Below are 13,645 nucleotides of genomic sequence, written 5' to 3'. Positions count from 1 at the left end.
AACTAGTCTCCAGTAATGTACCTGGAATTAAATTCATGCTGAAATGTAGATAAACTGGGGTTTCATTCAAGGGTGGAATTAATAATCTTGCTCACATGTATCAAAATGGTTCCCTCTGATATTATTTCAAATTTAAACTTTTTTTTCTACAGAGGTTGGCCCAGTCACCATTACGACAGATCCAAAGAAGTTTCAATATGAACTCCGGGAACTATATGTACAGGTAAGATAAAAGTTACTAAAACTTAACAACAGCCAACATTTGAATTTGATCTGAAATGCATCCTTGGGTGGCACGGATTCGAGCACCGAGTGTAAAAACAACTTAAGTCATAATTTTTTATAACGATTAGTAACACAGCATAAAAATATCAAATGGAGATCTAGGCTGGATAACTGCTGTGCAAGCAGCTCACAATTGCTTTAACTCAAGTTCCAGACTATATTAAAATAGCATCAGACATTTGATTTACCTTTCAAAGAACAAAGAACAATACAGCTCAGGAACAGGCTCTTCAGCCTCCAAGCCTCTACCAGTCATGATGTCAACCGTGGACAAAACCCTCAGCACTTCCATGTGCCGTAGCCCTCTTTATCCATGTATTTTGCCTTTTGAATACCGTTAATGTACCTGCTTCCACAACCTCTCCTGGCAACGCGTTCCAGGCACTCACCACCCTCTGCTTAAGAAACCTGCCTCGCACATCTCTTCTAAACTTTGCCCCAGGGACCTTAAACCTATATCCCCTGGTTACTGACTCCTCCATCCTGGGAAAGAGTGCCTGCCCATCCACTCTATCCATGCCCCTTATAATCTTGTAGACCTCTTATCAGGTCACCCCCTCAACCTCCGTTGTTCTAATGAAAACAGTCCGAGTCTATTCAGCCTCTCCGCCTATCTAACACCCTCCAGACCAGGCAACATCCTGATAAACCTCCTCTGCACCCTCTAAAGCCTCTAAATCCTTCTTGTGGTGTGGCGACCAGAATTGTGCGCAATATTCCAAGTGCGGCCTTACCAAGGTTCCATACAACTGTAGTATGACTTGCCAGTTTTTATACTCGATGCCCCATCCAATGAAGGCAAGCATTCCGAATGCTTTCTTGACTACCTTGTCCACTTGTGTTGCCACTTTCAAAGATCTGTGGATCTGCATGCCCAGATCTCTCTGACTTTGTATATTCCGAAGAATTTTGCCATTTACTGTATATTTCCGCTCTGTTAGACCTACCAAAATGCATTTCTTGACATTTGTCCGGATTAAACTCCATTTGCCATTCCTCTGCCCAAGTCTCCAACCTATCTATGTCCTGCTGTATGTACCCTCTGACAATCTTCAACACTTTCTGCCACTCCGCCAACCTTGGTGTCATCCGCAAACGTACTAATCAGACTGGCTACATTTTGCTCCAAATCGTTTATGTACACCACAAACAACAGAGGCCCCAGCACAAATCCCTGTGGAACACCACTAGTCACAACCTCCCATTCAGAAAAACACCCTTCTTCTGCTATCCTTTGCCTTCTGTGACTGAGCTAGTTCTGTATCTATCTTACCACCTCACCTCTGATCCTGTGTGACTTCACCTTTTGCACCAGTCTGACATGAGGCCCCTTGTCAAAGGCTTTACTGAAGTCCATGTAAACAACATACACCACCCTCCCCATATCAACCATCTTTGTCACCTCCTCAAAGAACTCGATCAAATGAGTGAGGCACAACCTCCCTTCAAAAAACCATGCTGTCAATCGCTAATGACAGCAAATGGGTATAAATTCTGTCCCTGAGAATTCTCTCCAATAATTTACCGACTACCGATGTGAGGCTCACCGGCCTATCGTTTCCAGGATTATCCCTGCTACCTTTCTTAAACAGCGGTACCACATTAGCTATTTTCCAGCCCTCTGGGATCTCATCTGTAGCCAATGAGGATACAACGATGTCAGTCAAGGCCCCAGCAGTTTCCTCCCTTGCTTCCCTCATTTATTCTGGAGTAAATCCCGTCCAGCCCAGGAGACATATCTACCTTAATATCTTTTAAAAGACCCAATACCTCCTCCTTTTTGGTGTCAACATGACCCAAACTGTCCACACACTCTACCCAAGAATCATCTTCCACACAGTCCTTTTCTTTGGTGAACACTGATGCAAAGTACTCATTTAGTATCTCCCCCATTTCCTCTGGCTTAATACATAGATTCCCCCCACTGTCCTTACGTGGTCCAATCCCTTTCCTGTCCACCATGGAATTCATATTCCATATGAATAAAAACTTTGGGATTCACCTTAATCCTACTTGCCAAGGACTTTTTATGACCCCTCCTAATTTCCCGCTTAAGTATCTTCTACTTTCTTCACGCTCTCAAGGGTTTTGACTGTCCCCACCCTTCCAGATCGTACAAAAGCCTCCTTTTTCTTTTTGACAAGGTTCACCATATCCCTCGATATCCAAGGCTCCCTAAACTTCCCATACTTATCCTTTGCTCTCTCAGGAACATGACTTTCCTGAATCTTAATCAACTGTCGCTTGAAAGACTCCCACATTTCCGATGTTGATTACCCTCCAGCAGCCGACCCAATCAGGATTCTTCAATTCCCGTCTAATGTTGTTGTAATTTTCCTTTCCGCAGTTTAGCACCTTAACGCGAGGGTTACCCTCATCCCGATCCAAAAATACCCTAAACTTACTGAATTTTGGTCACTACTCTCAAAATGTTCCCCTACTGAAACCTCAACCACCTGTCCGGGCTAATACCCCAATACCAGGTCCAGTACTGCCCCATCCCAAGTTGGACTACTACATATAGCATTAAGAAGCCTTCCTGGATACACCTGACAAACTCTGCCCCATCCTAGCTCCTAGCACTAAATGAGTACTAGTCAATATCGGGAAATTAAAATCCCTACCACAACAGCCCTGTTACTTTTGCACCTATCCAAAATCTCTCTATCGATCTGCTCCTCTATCTCTCGCTGGCAGTTGGGGGGCCTGTAATAAATGGCCAACATTGTGATTGTCCCATTCCTGTGATTGTCCCCTTCCTGTTCCTAAGCTCTACCCAGATTGCCTCATTGTATGAGCCCTCCGAGGTGTCCTCCTGGAGTACGGCTATAATATTCTCCTTAACCAATAATGTTATTCTTCCACCCCTTTTACACCCCCCTCTATCTCTCCAGAAGCATCTATACCCTCCAACGTTCAGCTGCCAATCCTGCCCTTCCTTTAACCATGTCAAGATATTGGTGCCCTTCCAGTTTAGATGCAAGCCGTCCTTCTTGTACAGGTCCCACCTGCACCGGAAGAGATCCCAATGGTCCAGGAATCTGACACCCTCCCTCCTATACCATCAGTTTAGCCACATATTTAGCTGCACTATCCTCCTATTTATAGCCTCACTGGCTGCTGTTTAACTTCAAATCTAGTTACCGCAATTGCCTCTTTAACACAGAACACTTTGTTAACTCTGCCTTGAAATCTTCTGAACAATACTTTGGTCTCTGTTCACTTAACTCCAGTCATCTTAAATGTTGGTGCAATCTAAAGGCTGTGTTGCACCAGGTGTGGATCTGTGCGAGCTGGTTAGATCACTGGAGAGGCTGAAATTAGGATTCACGCCAGGCGCTGATCGGTTTCCGATCTAACCAGCCCGCTCCTGTTAGCGGGTTCTACACCCTGTCTAGATGTGGTGAGGTTCCAATTAAAAATTGAGAGCAATCTCCATTTCATTAATGAAATGGCCGCCCAAGCTAACGGCCTCCCGAGATCTATCCAGCTCCCCAGTGGGAGGTCACGCGAGCACCCTTTAGCACACCTATTTCAAAACTGAAAGCTAGCTGGTGTGGGGATCGGAAGAGGTGAATAGCCATTTTTGTAACTGGGCATGCAGCCCAGGGGCACTGGAGCTGCAGGCAGGGAGTTGGGGGGGGGGGCAGGTTGGCGAGCTGGGCGTCATCAGTGGGAGGTCACCCCTGGGCTGGGGTTTAAGGGGCTCAGCACCCGTGGGTCCTACCAGCCAACTCCCAGATTGTGTATACCCATAACAGTGGCAACTTCAGCTACTGCCTGTCTGGCCCACCAAACACCGCCAGGGCAGAGTCCTGTCTGTGTAATATGGTGCAAGTCACTTTAATTCTCTCTGACTGTACAGCTGAAGGCTATTGCTAATAGGGAATTGGACTTGTTAATTATATGAGCACTTCACAGCTCTTGAGTGGAATTTCGGGGGTACACTTGCCATGTCGCAGGCAAGTGCCTAACATCCCACTCAAACTGAGGCCTGGACACTTTTGCCTGAAACTGAAGGGGTCAACCTGGAGGCATCAACACCAGGAGGGGTCAACACCATAGAGGCAGCAGCCAACAATCAAACAAAGAGCTGGGCTTCAGCGCTGGGGACATCCCCACATTCAACGGGTGAGTGTGTGTGGATTGGAGAGAGTACCCCAGCCTGGTCCTCGTAATGTTGGTAAGATGTACGTAAAGCCATCAGGGACGCCAAAAGGCAATACTGGATCAAACTAGAGTCTCGGGCCAATGGCGCAAACCCAAGATGTCTATGGCAGGGCTTAGAAGAGATTACGGGCTACAAAGCAAGGCCAGGCGGAATCTCTGGGGCTGGAGCATCCCTCCCCAATGAACTGAACAAGTTCTATACCCGCTTTGAACAGACAGCCAATACTTCAGTGCCACCCGCCCCAACAGCCCTGGAAACACCCATACCCACTATTACAGCTTCAGAGTTAAGAGCTGTCTTCTTGAATGTGAACCCGTGGAAAGCGATGGACCCGGATGGAGTCCCTGGACGAGCACTGCGCAGACCAATTGGCAAGTGTATTCGCAGATATCTTCAACACCACACTTCTCTGCTCCGAGGTACCCACCTCTTTCAAGAAGACCACCATAATACCAGTACCAAAGAAGAATATGGTAGCGTGCCTCAAAGAATACTGACTGGTGGCCCTACATGAAATGCTTTGAGCGGCTAACCATTAGACGGATCAACGTCCGCCTCCCAGACGGTCTTGATCCATTGCAGTTCACCTATTGCAGCAACCGGTCCACAGCAGATGCTATCTCCCTGGCACTACAATCAACACTCAAACACCTCGACAACAAGGGCATCTACATCAGACTGTTGTTCACAGACTACAGCTCTGCCTTCAACACCATTATCCCAACAAGACTAATAACTAAACTCCGCAATCTTGGACTTGATCCCTCCCTGTGCAGCTGGATCCTTGACTTCCTCACCAACAGACCACAATCTGTCAGGATAGGCAACAGCACCTTCTCCACAATAGTCCTCAACACCGGGGCCCCGCAAGGATGTGCGCTCAGTCCACTACTGTACTCCCTATACACACATGACTGTATGGCAAGATATAACGCCAATTCGACCTACAAATTTGCGGATGGTATGACTGTAGTGGGTCGTATCTCAAACAACAACGAATCAGACTAGACCACTTGGTTGCATGGTGTACCGAAAACAACCTCTCTCTAAATGTCGGAAACACCAAGGAACTGGTCATCGACTTCAGGAAGGGTAGCACGACCTGACCCCCCTGAATTGGAGATGGTCGATTCCTGGGGGGTCACCATCACCAACAGTCTCTCCTGGTCCACTCACGTTGATGCAACAGTCAAGAAAGCTCAACGTCTCTACTTCCTACGGAAGCCAAGGAAATTCAGCATGTCTGCATCAACTCTCTCTCAAACTTCTATAGATGTGCCAGAGAGGGCATCCTACCCTATCCGGTTGCATCACAGCCTGGTATGGCAACAGCTCAGCCCAAGATCGCAAGAAACTGCAGAGTGTAGTGAACTCAGCTCAACGTATCACATAAGCTTGCCATCCTTCCATTGATTCTGTATACACCTCCCGCTGTCTCAGGAAGGCTGGCAGCATTCAGACATAGGAACAGCTTCATCCCCACAGCTACTGGACTCCTCACTTCCCCTCGGACTGATCTGTTCCCTGTAAGAACACTATTCACGATGCCGTATGCTGCCCTAGCTCATGTATTTGCTTTGTTTGGCCCTTGTTCCGCACTGTAACCAATCACTATTTGTCTATGTACTTTGTCGACTATTCTTTTTGTCTACTGTGCAAGTTCCCTTGGCCGCAGAAAAATACTTTTCACTGTACTTCGGTACATGTGACAATCAATGTTCCCGGCCATGGTCAGGGGTCCAGGGACCCCTGCAGTGGCCTAGGGTTGTGTGCAGGGTGGGGTCCCCCAGCACAGGCGGCTCTTTGGCACCCTGGTTTATGGTGGCAGACAGGCATGGGCTGCTGGGCATGAAATGAAAATGAAAAATGAAAATGAAAAGCGCTTATTGTCACAAGTAGGCTTCAATGAAGTTACTGTGAAAAGCCCCTAGTCGCCACATTCCGGCGCCTGTTCGGGGAGGCTGTTACGGGAATTGAACCGTGCTGCTGGCCTGCCTGGGTCTGCTTTCAAAGCCAGCGATTTAGCCCTGTGCTAAACGGCCCCTGGTTTGGGGGGGGGGGGGGGGGGGTTGTGCTGGTGGGTGCCAGGGTGTGCCTGCGCACAGGCGCAATATTATGCATGGGGAGGTGGGGGTGGTGCTGGTGTGGTATGTGGCACCAGCTGCTGACTCATTGTGGGGGGGGCAAGGTCTGTGGGGGGGGAGGGAGGCAGATCTGGGGAAGTGGCAGGCAGGACCGATGTCAACCTGACCCGTGACGGGTAGAGGTCATTAAGCTTCCTGCTATGGACTCCTCGTGATGCTGCCTGAACTGATGGCCACTGCCACTGCCTCGCAGGCAGCACTGGCAGACCTGTGGCTGATCACCGACCCGCTCGGGGGAACAGGGTGGCTCATTCCGACTCCACGGCGTCCAGCTGCCCGGTCAGGTCGCCATTTCCGAAGCGTGGCACAGGTCTCCGTGTTGGCAGGCTGTGTGCTGTTTGGAGTGTATTCGGAGAGAGCAGCTTATGTGCTGCTCCCCCTTGTTAGTGGGGAGCTGCCGGGCGTGGTCCAGATGAATCAGCTGACGGGACAGCCATTTCCGCTGTGAAGCCCATGGGGGACCATTTCTGACCCTAATTGACGTTAGAGATACCGGTCGTGGTCTTGCCGGGTCATCTGTCAGGAAGCACCTGGCAAGTCGATAAGACATAGGAGCAGAATTAGGCCACTCGGCCCATCGAGTCTGCTGTGCCATTCAATCATGGCTGATACGTTTCCCATTCTCCTGCCTTCTCCCCATGACCCCTGATCCCCTTGTTAATCAAGAACCTATCTATCTCTGTCTTAAAGACACTCAGTGATTTGGCCTCCACAGCCTTCTGCGGTAAAGCGTTCCACAGATTCACCACCCTCTGGCTGAAGAAATTCCTCCTTATCTCTGTTTTAAAAGATCATCTCTTTAGTCTGAGATGGTGTCCTCTGGTTCTAGTTTTTCCTACAAGTGGAAACATCCTCACCACGGCCACTCTATCCAGGCCTCGCAGTATCCTGTAAGTCGCATTGGCTATCGTACTTGGTGCTTCTCCTGTTAGATCGCGGCCATTATTTCTGTCCTAATTTCCTTATTATCTGGAATGTAACTTGTACTTTAGGAAGCGAGATCCTGTCTCCAACTGCCACTAAAACTTAAAAGCTTCTCTACCTTGCATGCCCCACACTGCAAATGTTTGCTGGCCTACTTATTCTTCATGCCAAAGTCCTCTCTCTAAGCACAATAGAAACACATTTGAATATAGCCAACTCCCACGCATACAAATACCTTTGTCCAGCATGAATGCAATTATTGGTTTCACCTTCCAGGCACAGAAATATTAAATAAAATCCACTTAAAACTTTACCTTTCGAATGTTTACCAATACAGATATATATCCCTTCAAATGTTTTATTACCTTAGCTACCCAGCTTCCCAGCTGATTTCATGGCTTTCTGCTGGAACTCTGTAGAACATCATCTTGTTGTTACTGTAAAAAGCAGACAGCAAAAAATTAGGTGGTGTTGATTACACATCCTGTGTTTGGCACCTTACAATTTACCCAGTCTAATTTTGGATGAGGGATTATCCTAATACAATGGAAGGTCAATGGGACCATTCTCAGTTGTCTAAAGCACATGTTTCTTTGGTCCATAGGAAAACAGAGTAAAGGGATGGCTGGAATGCTATTGTTCTTTTGTTGATGGTCGGTGTTTAAACAAACGAATATGGGACATCCCTGTAGGCTGTAAATGTCCATATTTAATTGAGACTCAGATTGTCGGGAGCTCAGAATGCCAAAGGCCACATGGTTTGCAGCAGCCATTTGAATGGTCTGAGTCAATACTTTAAAATTTTGAACACAAAGAAAGTTTGGAATGTACTGGAACATGGACAGTGTTTTGTTTTCAGGCACAGCTGTCCTTTATTCTGCCATTGATACTTAGTCCAAACCAATGCTTTGTTTCTTTACTCCAACCATGACCACTCCCTTTGTTTTTGTTCCATTTACATCTTTGTTATTTAATTTTTCCTCTCCTCTAACCTATCCTTGGCTTTCCATTTTGTTCTACTTGACCCTACCCACTTTAGCAACAGCATAAAACCCACCATAATTCTACCTCCCCTCATTCCGAAGAAGTTGGACCTGAAACATTAGCCCAGATTCTCTGTTGCGAGGATGGAGAATTTGGTGCTTAGGCTTAGCCATATCTCCCATTCACTGCAGTGGGACCAGAGAATTTCACTGCAGTGAATGGACGGAGAGTACCGCCCCGAACTCTACAGATGCTGCCCGGCCTGCTGAATTTTTCTCACACTTTCTATTTTTACTATGAAGGTGATACATATTCTGTTCGATAGATATGTGCTCTGTATGTTACATTATGAAATAGGATTCCGTAGTTTCCACAGGATTTTCATACTCCATTAGAATTTCTGGAATATTCAGTGCTTGAAGGCCATCATTTTTGTTTTGTAGAGCGCTCTCCACTGCAGACATTTAATTGGATTACTTCTCTTTTTGGTCTATCTGACTTTTTTTTACAAGTAAAGTGAGGCAGTAGGTAACTGTTTTAAGTTCAAGGTTCAAATACAACACCAAATTTGCACAATTCACACAATTAATATTGTCTTGACATATTTAATAACATCCAATAAAAATTACGTGTATCTTGGCTCCCCTCCACATTTATGATTTGGCTGAATACAATTTGGTGTAGCACGTTTTATATAGATGAGCAAAGAAATTTCATGGTACGTTAGCACAGTGGTTAGCACTGTTGCTTCACAACTCCAGGGTCCCAGGTTCGATTCCCAGGCTTGGGTCACTATCTGTGCAGAGTCTGCACATTCTCTCTGTGTCTGCGTAGGTTTCCTCCGGGTGTTCCGGTTTCCTCCCACAAGTCTCGAAAGTTGTGCTGTCAGGTAATTTGGACATTCTGAATTCTCCCTCTGTGTACCCGAACAAGCGCAGGAATGTGGCGACTGAGGGCTTTTCACAGTAACTTCATTACAATGCTAATGTAAGCCTACTTGTGACAATAAAGATTATTATTAAACATATTTGGTCTATGTGAAGTTACTTGATGTGCTATAACTGGGTTAATAATTGGAACTAGGGAAGAACATAAATCCCACACTACTGCTCCTATTCACTGACTTGTAGCCTCTGGAGGGCTGGGCTAGGTTCAACTGTGATACTCCTTGTGAAATAATAACATTTACTATCCAGGTTCACTAATGAAGAATGGCTTCTTGAGCAAAGTACTGTAAAGTTGCCTTCCGCAGAACTGTAGCTCAGCTTAGAGCAGGACAAGAACAGAAAATTGGAGGGAAAAGTTGAAGCTGACAAAATCCGTCTCCTGTTTTGATAGGGCAAAGAAACGGGATTACTAATTTTGGGAAGCTCAAGTCACTGAAGTACAAGAAACCATGACTCATAATTCCTCTAAATTTTTATGTTGAGATTTACATAGAATTTACAGTGCAGAAGGAGGCCATTCGGCCCATCGCGTCTGCACCGGCTCTTGGAAAGAGCACCCCACCCAAGGTCAACACCGCCACCCTATCCCCATAACCCAGTAACCCCACCCAACACTAAGGGCAATTTTGGACACGAAGGGCAATTTATCATGGCCAATCCACCTAACCTGCACATCTTTGGAGATTAGATCAGTTAGACCAGCTTTCCCTTATCACTTTGTCATCAAAATAATGCTGATGTATTAAAATGAATATTGAAACCCATAGCTCTGAAACTCCCTCCCCTAACCCCTCTGCCTCTCTGTATCCCATACTTATTTTAAGGCCCTCTTAAAATCTGCTTCTTTGAACATTTTTTATACACCATATCTAATATCTCCTCCTTTAGCTTGGTATCAATTTCCATCTCATTGTGGCCCCACTAGTGTTATGGGGTGTTTTCTTCATCAAGGTGCTATATAAATGCAGGGTTTGTTGCTGCCAAGAGGTGGGCAGCTGGAAGCAGGGAAGCTGAAGGAGTGAATTGGAGTTTTGTGGAGCAAACTATTTCTTCAAGGTAAGGTTTCGGTAAATCCAAGGCCAATATAACCTTCCTGATGAGTAGTGCGCAGAACTAACCACAACACTCTGGATGGAGTCTGATTTGTTTGAGAGGATGATTTTATTTGGCAGTGCGAACATGGTTTAGGTAGTGGAAATGCCTGAAGGTGGTATAATCTGGAGACTGGTAGGGTGAACGGGGGCGAGTGAGCAGTGAGGACCAATGTAAATGGAACTGACTTGATTATGGGTCTTGTTGACCACAGCAGAGGGGAGTCCTCAGGAAAAAGGAGCACATTTCAGAAGCTCTGGTGTGGAAAGCAGAATCATCAAAGTAAATGCATGTTTTGTTCTCTTCAAAGTAAAAGAATTGTTGTACATACCATTCGCTTAATTTACAAATCCGCTTAATTTACAAATCCAAGTCTTCTGTCGCTACATGTTTTTACATGTCTTGGTTGTCCTTAGTTATTTGGTTTTTGAAAACAAGTGGGCCAGTTGCAAACATATGGGCCAATTTGGCTTGGTGTTGTAATCGTTAAGACACTTGTTTCACACACACAATTGTGATTTTGAGTCCCAGCAAAGATGGACTTCAGGCCTTCTACCCCTGTATGTGACCAGTTATATGGATTTGTCCACGACTAAAGTAGGAGCATAGGTAGGAATTGCTATTTCCTGTGGTCTTCACAGAAGCCTATTCATTCTTGAAACAGCGCTGGTAGCAGCAAAGAAAATCTCAGCCTGGTTTCCTGATGATAGGTAGATTGATGGCAGTATGGAGCTCAAAGTGGAAAGAAAAATAAAAGACCGTTATTTATAAAGAGAAATGCAGTTTTCATTTTTTTTCTCTAACTTAATGTGAGCTTGAATGGACAGTTTTGTGCTAGAACAGCGGGAAGAAATTAACCACTAACTGTAGTACTGATCTACAAACACTAGTCAGTTCCCCTCTCCTCCATACGATACGCTTCTCTGTCAAGGATGAATGAGGACACAAGTGAATACATTCTTTCCATGTAATTGAAGTTACCTTCATAACTTTCTGTCTGTCTGCAGTCTTCCCTATGAACTCTTGCTGGGAAAGTCAACTGCTGCATTTCTGTGTTGGCCTCTGTGATTAAGGAGGGCAATTCAGCAACCCTCTAACTGTCACATTGCTAATAATGTTGGAGATGCAGGAAATGTTACTTCTTAAAGGGGGAGTATATGTTGGAATGATTTTCAGCTGGTGCTTGAGGGCTTTTTGTTCTTGCCAAATGCTGTTGCTAATGGGGAAGAGGACAATTTGCAGCCAGCATTCCATTCATTTTGATATAGATATCTTGATTCCAGATGTGCCCTTCTGTTGAGCCTGGAAGCCATGTTGTGTATCAATTGATACATTATTAGGAAAAATATTTTATATGATGCAGTCTTATACTGGTTCTAAAGCAAAAACTACCCGCTACCTTGCATGTCAAAGAGTAAATAACCATTATAAAATAACTACTTAGATTTTATTCAAAATGTTGGGGAGGGGGGCCCTCTGCAGATCTCCATGGGAGGGTTTTCCATGTTTGTCGGAAGCGGGACTGTGGTGGTCCTGATTTTTTTTTTTCAAAATCGGGCCGAGCTTTAAAAGTGATGCCCGTTCTTTGGATTCCCAGCTTTTTCCAGCCCTGCCCTACCAGCCTGACTGTGTGGGCCATGCCTCCATTTGTAGTTACACAGAGTGCACTCTGTACAAAAAAAGGTAAAATTCTGTCCATAATGTATATCAGAGTTAATGTTTTTTTAAAAAATAAATAGCAAAAACACTTCTTCACCTCTATGTTGAGTCTTAGAAACAAGAAATTTGGACACAGTTTAAATTGGGCATCTCTTATTTGGCTTTTCTCTCACAGGATCTTAATCTTCAACAACTTTGTATTATTAAAGTTAATATTATTAAAGGCAAATTTCATAATATATAAACACTTCAAGGATGGAATCTGTGAAGAAACATTTATTTGTTTACATAGGTTTATCTTGCCAGGAGGCAACCTCTGTCTGAAATTAGAGATGTGATTTAGAGATGTGGATCAGAAATTGGCTAGCTGAAAGAAGACAGAGGGTGGTGGTTGATGGGAAATGTTCAGAATGGAGTTCAGTTACAAGTGGCGTACCACAAGGATCTGTTCTGGGGCCGTTGCTGTTTGTCATTTTTATCAATGACCTAGAGGAAGGCGCAGAAGGGTGGGTGAGTAAATTTGCAGACGATACTAAAGTCGGTGGTGTTGTCGACAGTGTGGAAGGATGTAGCAGGTTACAGAGGGACATAGATAAGCTGCAGAGCTGGGCTGAGAGGTGGCAAATGGAGTTTAATGTAGAGAAGTGTGAGGTGATTCACTTTGGAAGGAATAACAGGAATGCGGAATATTTGGCTAACGGTAAAGTTCTTGGAAGTGTGGATGAGCAGAGGGATCTAGGTGTCCATGTACATAGATCCCTGAAAGTTGCCACCCAGGTTGATAGGGTTGTGAAGAAGGCTTATGGAGTGTTGGCATTTATTGGTAGAGGGATTGAGTTCCGGAGTCAGGAGGTCATGTTGCAGCTGTACAAAACTCTGGTACGGCTGCATTTGGAGTATTGCGTACAGTTCTGGTCACCGCATTATAGGAAGGACGTGGAGGCTTTGGAACGGGTGCAGAGGAGATTTACCAGGATGTTGCCTGGTATGGAGGGAAAATCTTATGAGGAAAGGCTGATGGACTTGAGGTTGTTTTCGTTGGAGAGAAGAAGGTTAAGAGGAGACTTAATAGAGGCATACAAAATGATCAGGGGGTTAGATAGGGTAGACAGTGAGAGCCTTCTCCCGCGGATGGAAATGGCTGGCACGAGGGGACATAGCTTTAAACTGAGGGGTAATAGATATAGGACGGAGATCAGAGGTAGGTTCTTTACGCAAAGAGTGGTGAGGCCGTTGAATGCCCTACCTGCAACAGTAGTGAACTCGCCAACATTGAGGGCATTTAAAAGTTTATTGGATAAGCATATGGATGATAATGGCATAGTGTAGGTTAGATGGCTTTTGTTTCGGTGCAACATCGTGGGCCGAAGGGCCTGTACTGCGCTGTATCGTTCTATGTTTTATGAAATGCCTGCTCCACCAGCATACAGTACAAATGT

At 45.4% G+C, this 13,645-nt stretch overlaps 1 protein-coding gene and 1 long non-coding RNA gene across 4 annotated transcripts in view; one reads left to right on the top strand and one right to left on the bottom strand.

The window, feature by feature from the left end:
* LOC140426453 (uncharacterized) overlaps positions 1–11,106 on the bottom strand; it is a 34,029-nt gene extending 22,923 nt beyond the window's left edge. For both annotated transcript variants that reach the window (XR_011948205.1, XR_011948206.1), the window contains exons 1-2: positions 10,879–11,106; positions 7,890–7,961 (exon numbers count right to left, since the gene is read on the bottom strand). This is a non-coding gene — a long non-coding RNA (uncharacterized lncRNA). The remainder of the gene's footprint in view (positions 1–7,889; positions 7,962–10,878) is intronic.
* Positions 1–13,645, top strand: part of hmcn1 (hemicentin 1) — an 838,180-nt gene that overhangs the window by 114,815 nt on the left and 709,720 nt on the right. For both annotated transcript variants that reach the window (XM_072511251.1, XM_072511250.1), the window contains exon 2: positions 153–223. In XM_072511251.1, coding sequence (XP_072367352.1) covers positions 153–223 — 71 coding nt within the window. The remainder of the gene's footprint in view (positions 1–152; positions 224–13,645) is intronic.

This window comes from Scyliorhinus torazame, chromosome 7 (assembly GCF_047496885.1).
Source record: "Scyliorhinus torazame isolate Kashiwa2021f chromosome 7, sScyTor2.1, whole genome shotgun sequence".
NCBI classification, from domain to species: Eukaryota; Metazoa; Chordata; class Chondrichthyes; order Carcharhiniformes; family Scyliorhinidae; genus Scyliorhinus; species Scyliorhinus torazame.
Note: the sequence above shows the minus strand (reverse complement) of the source record. Positions and strands in the feature narration are given on the sequence as shown.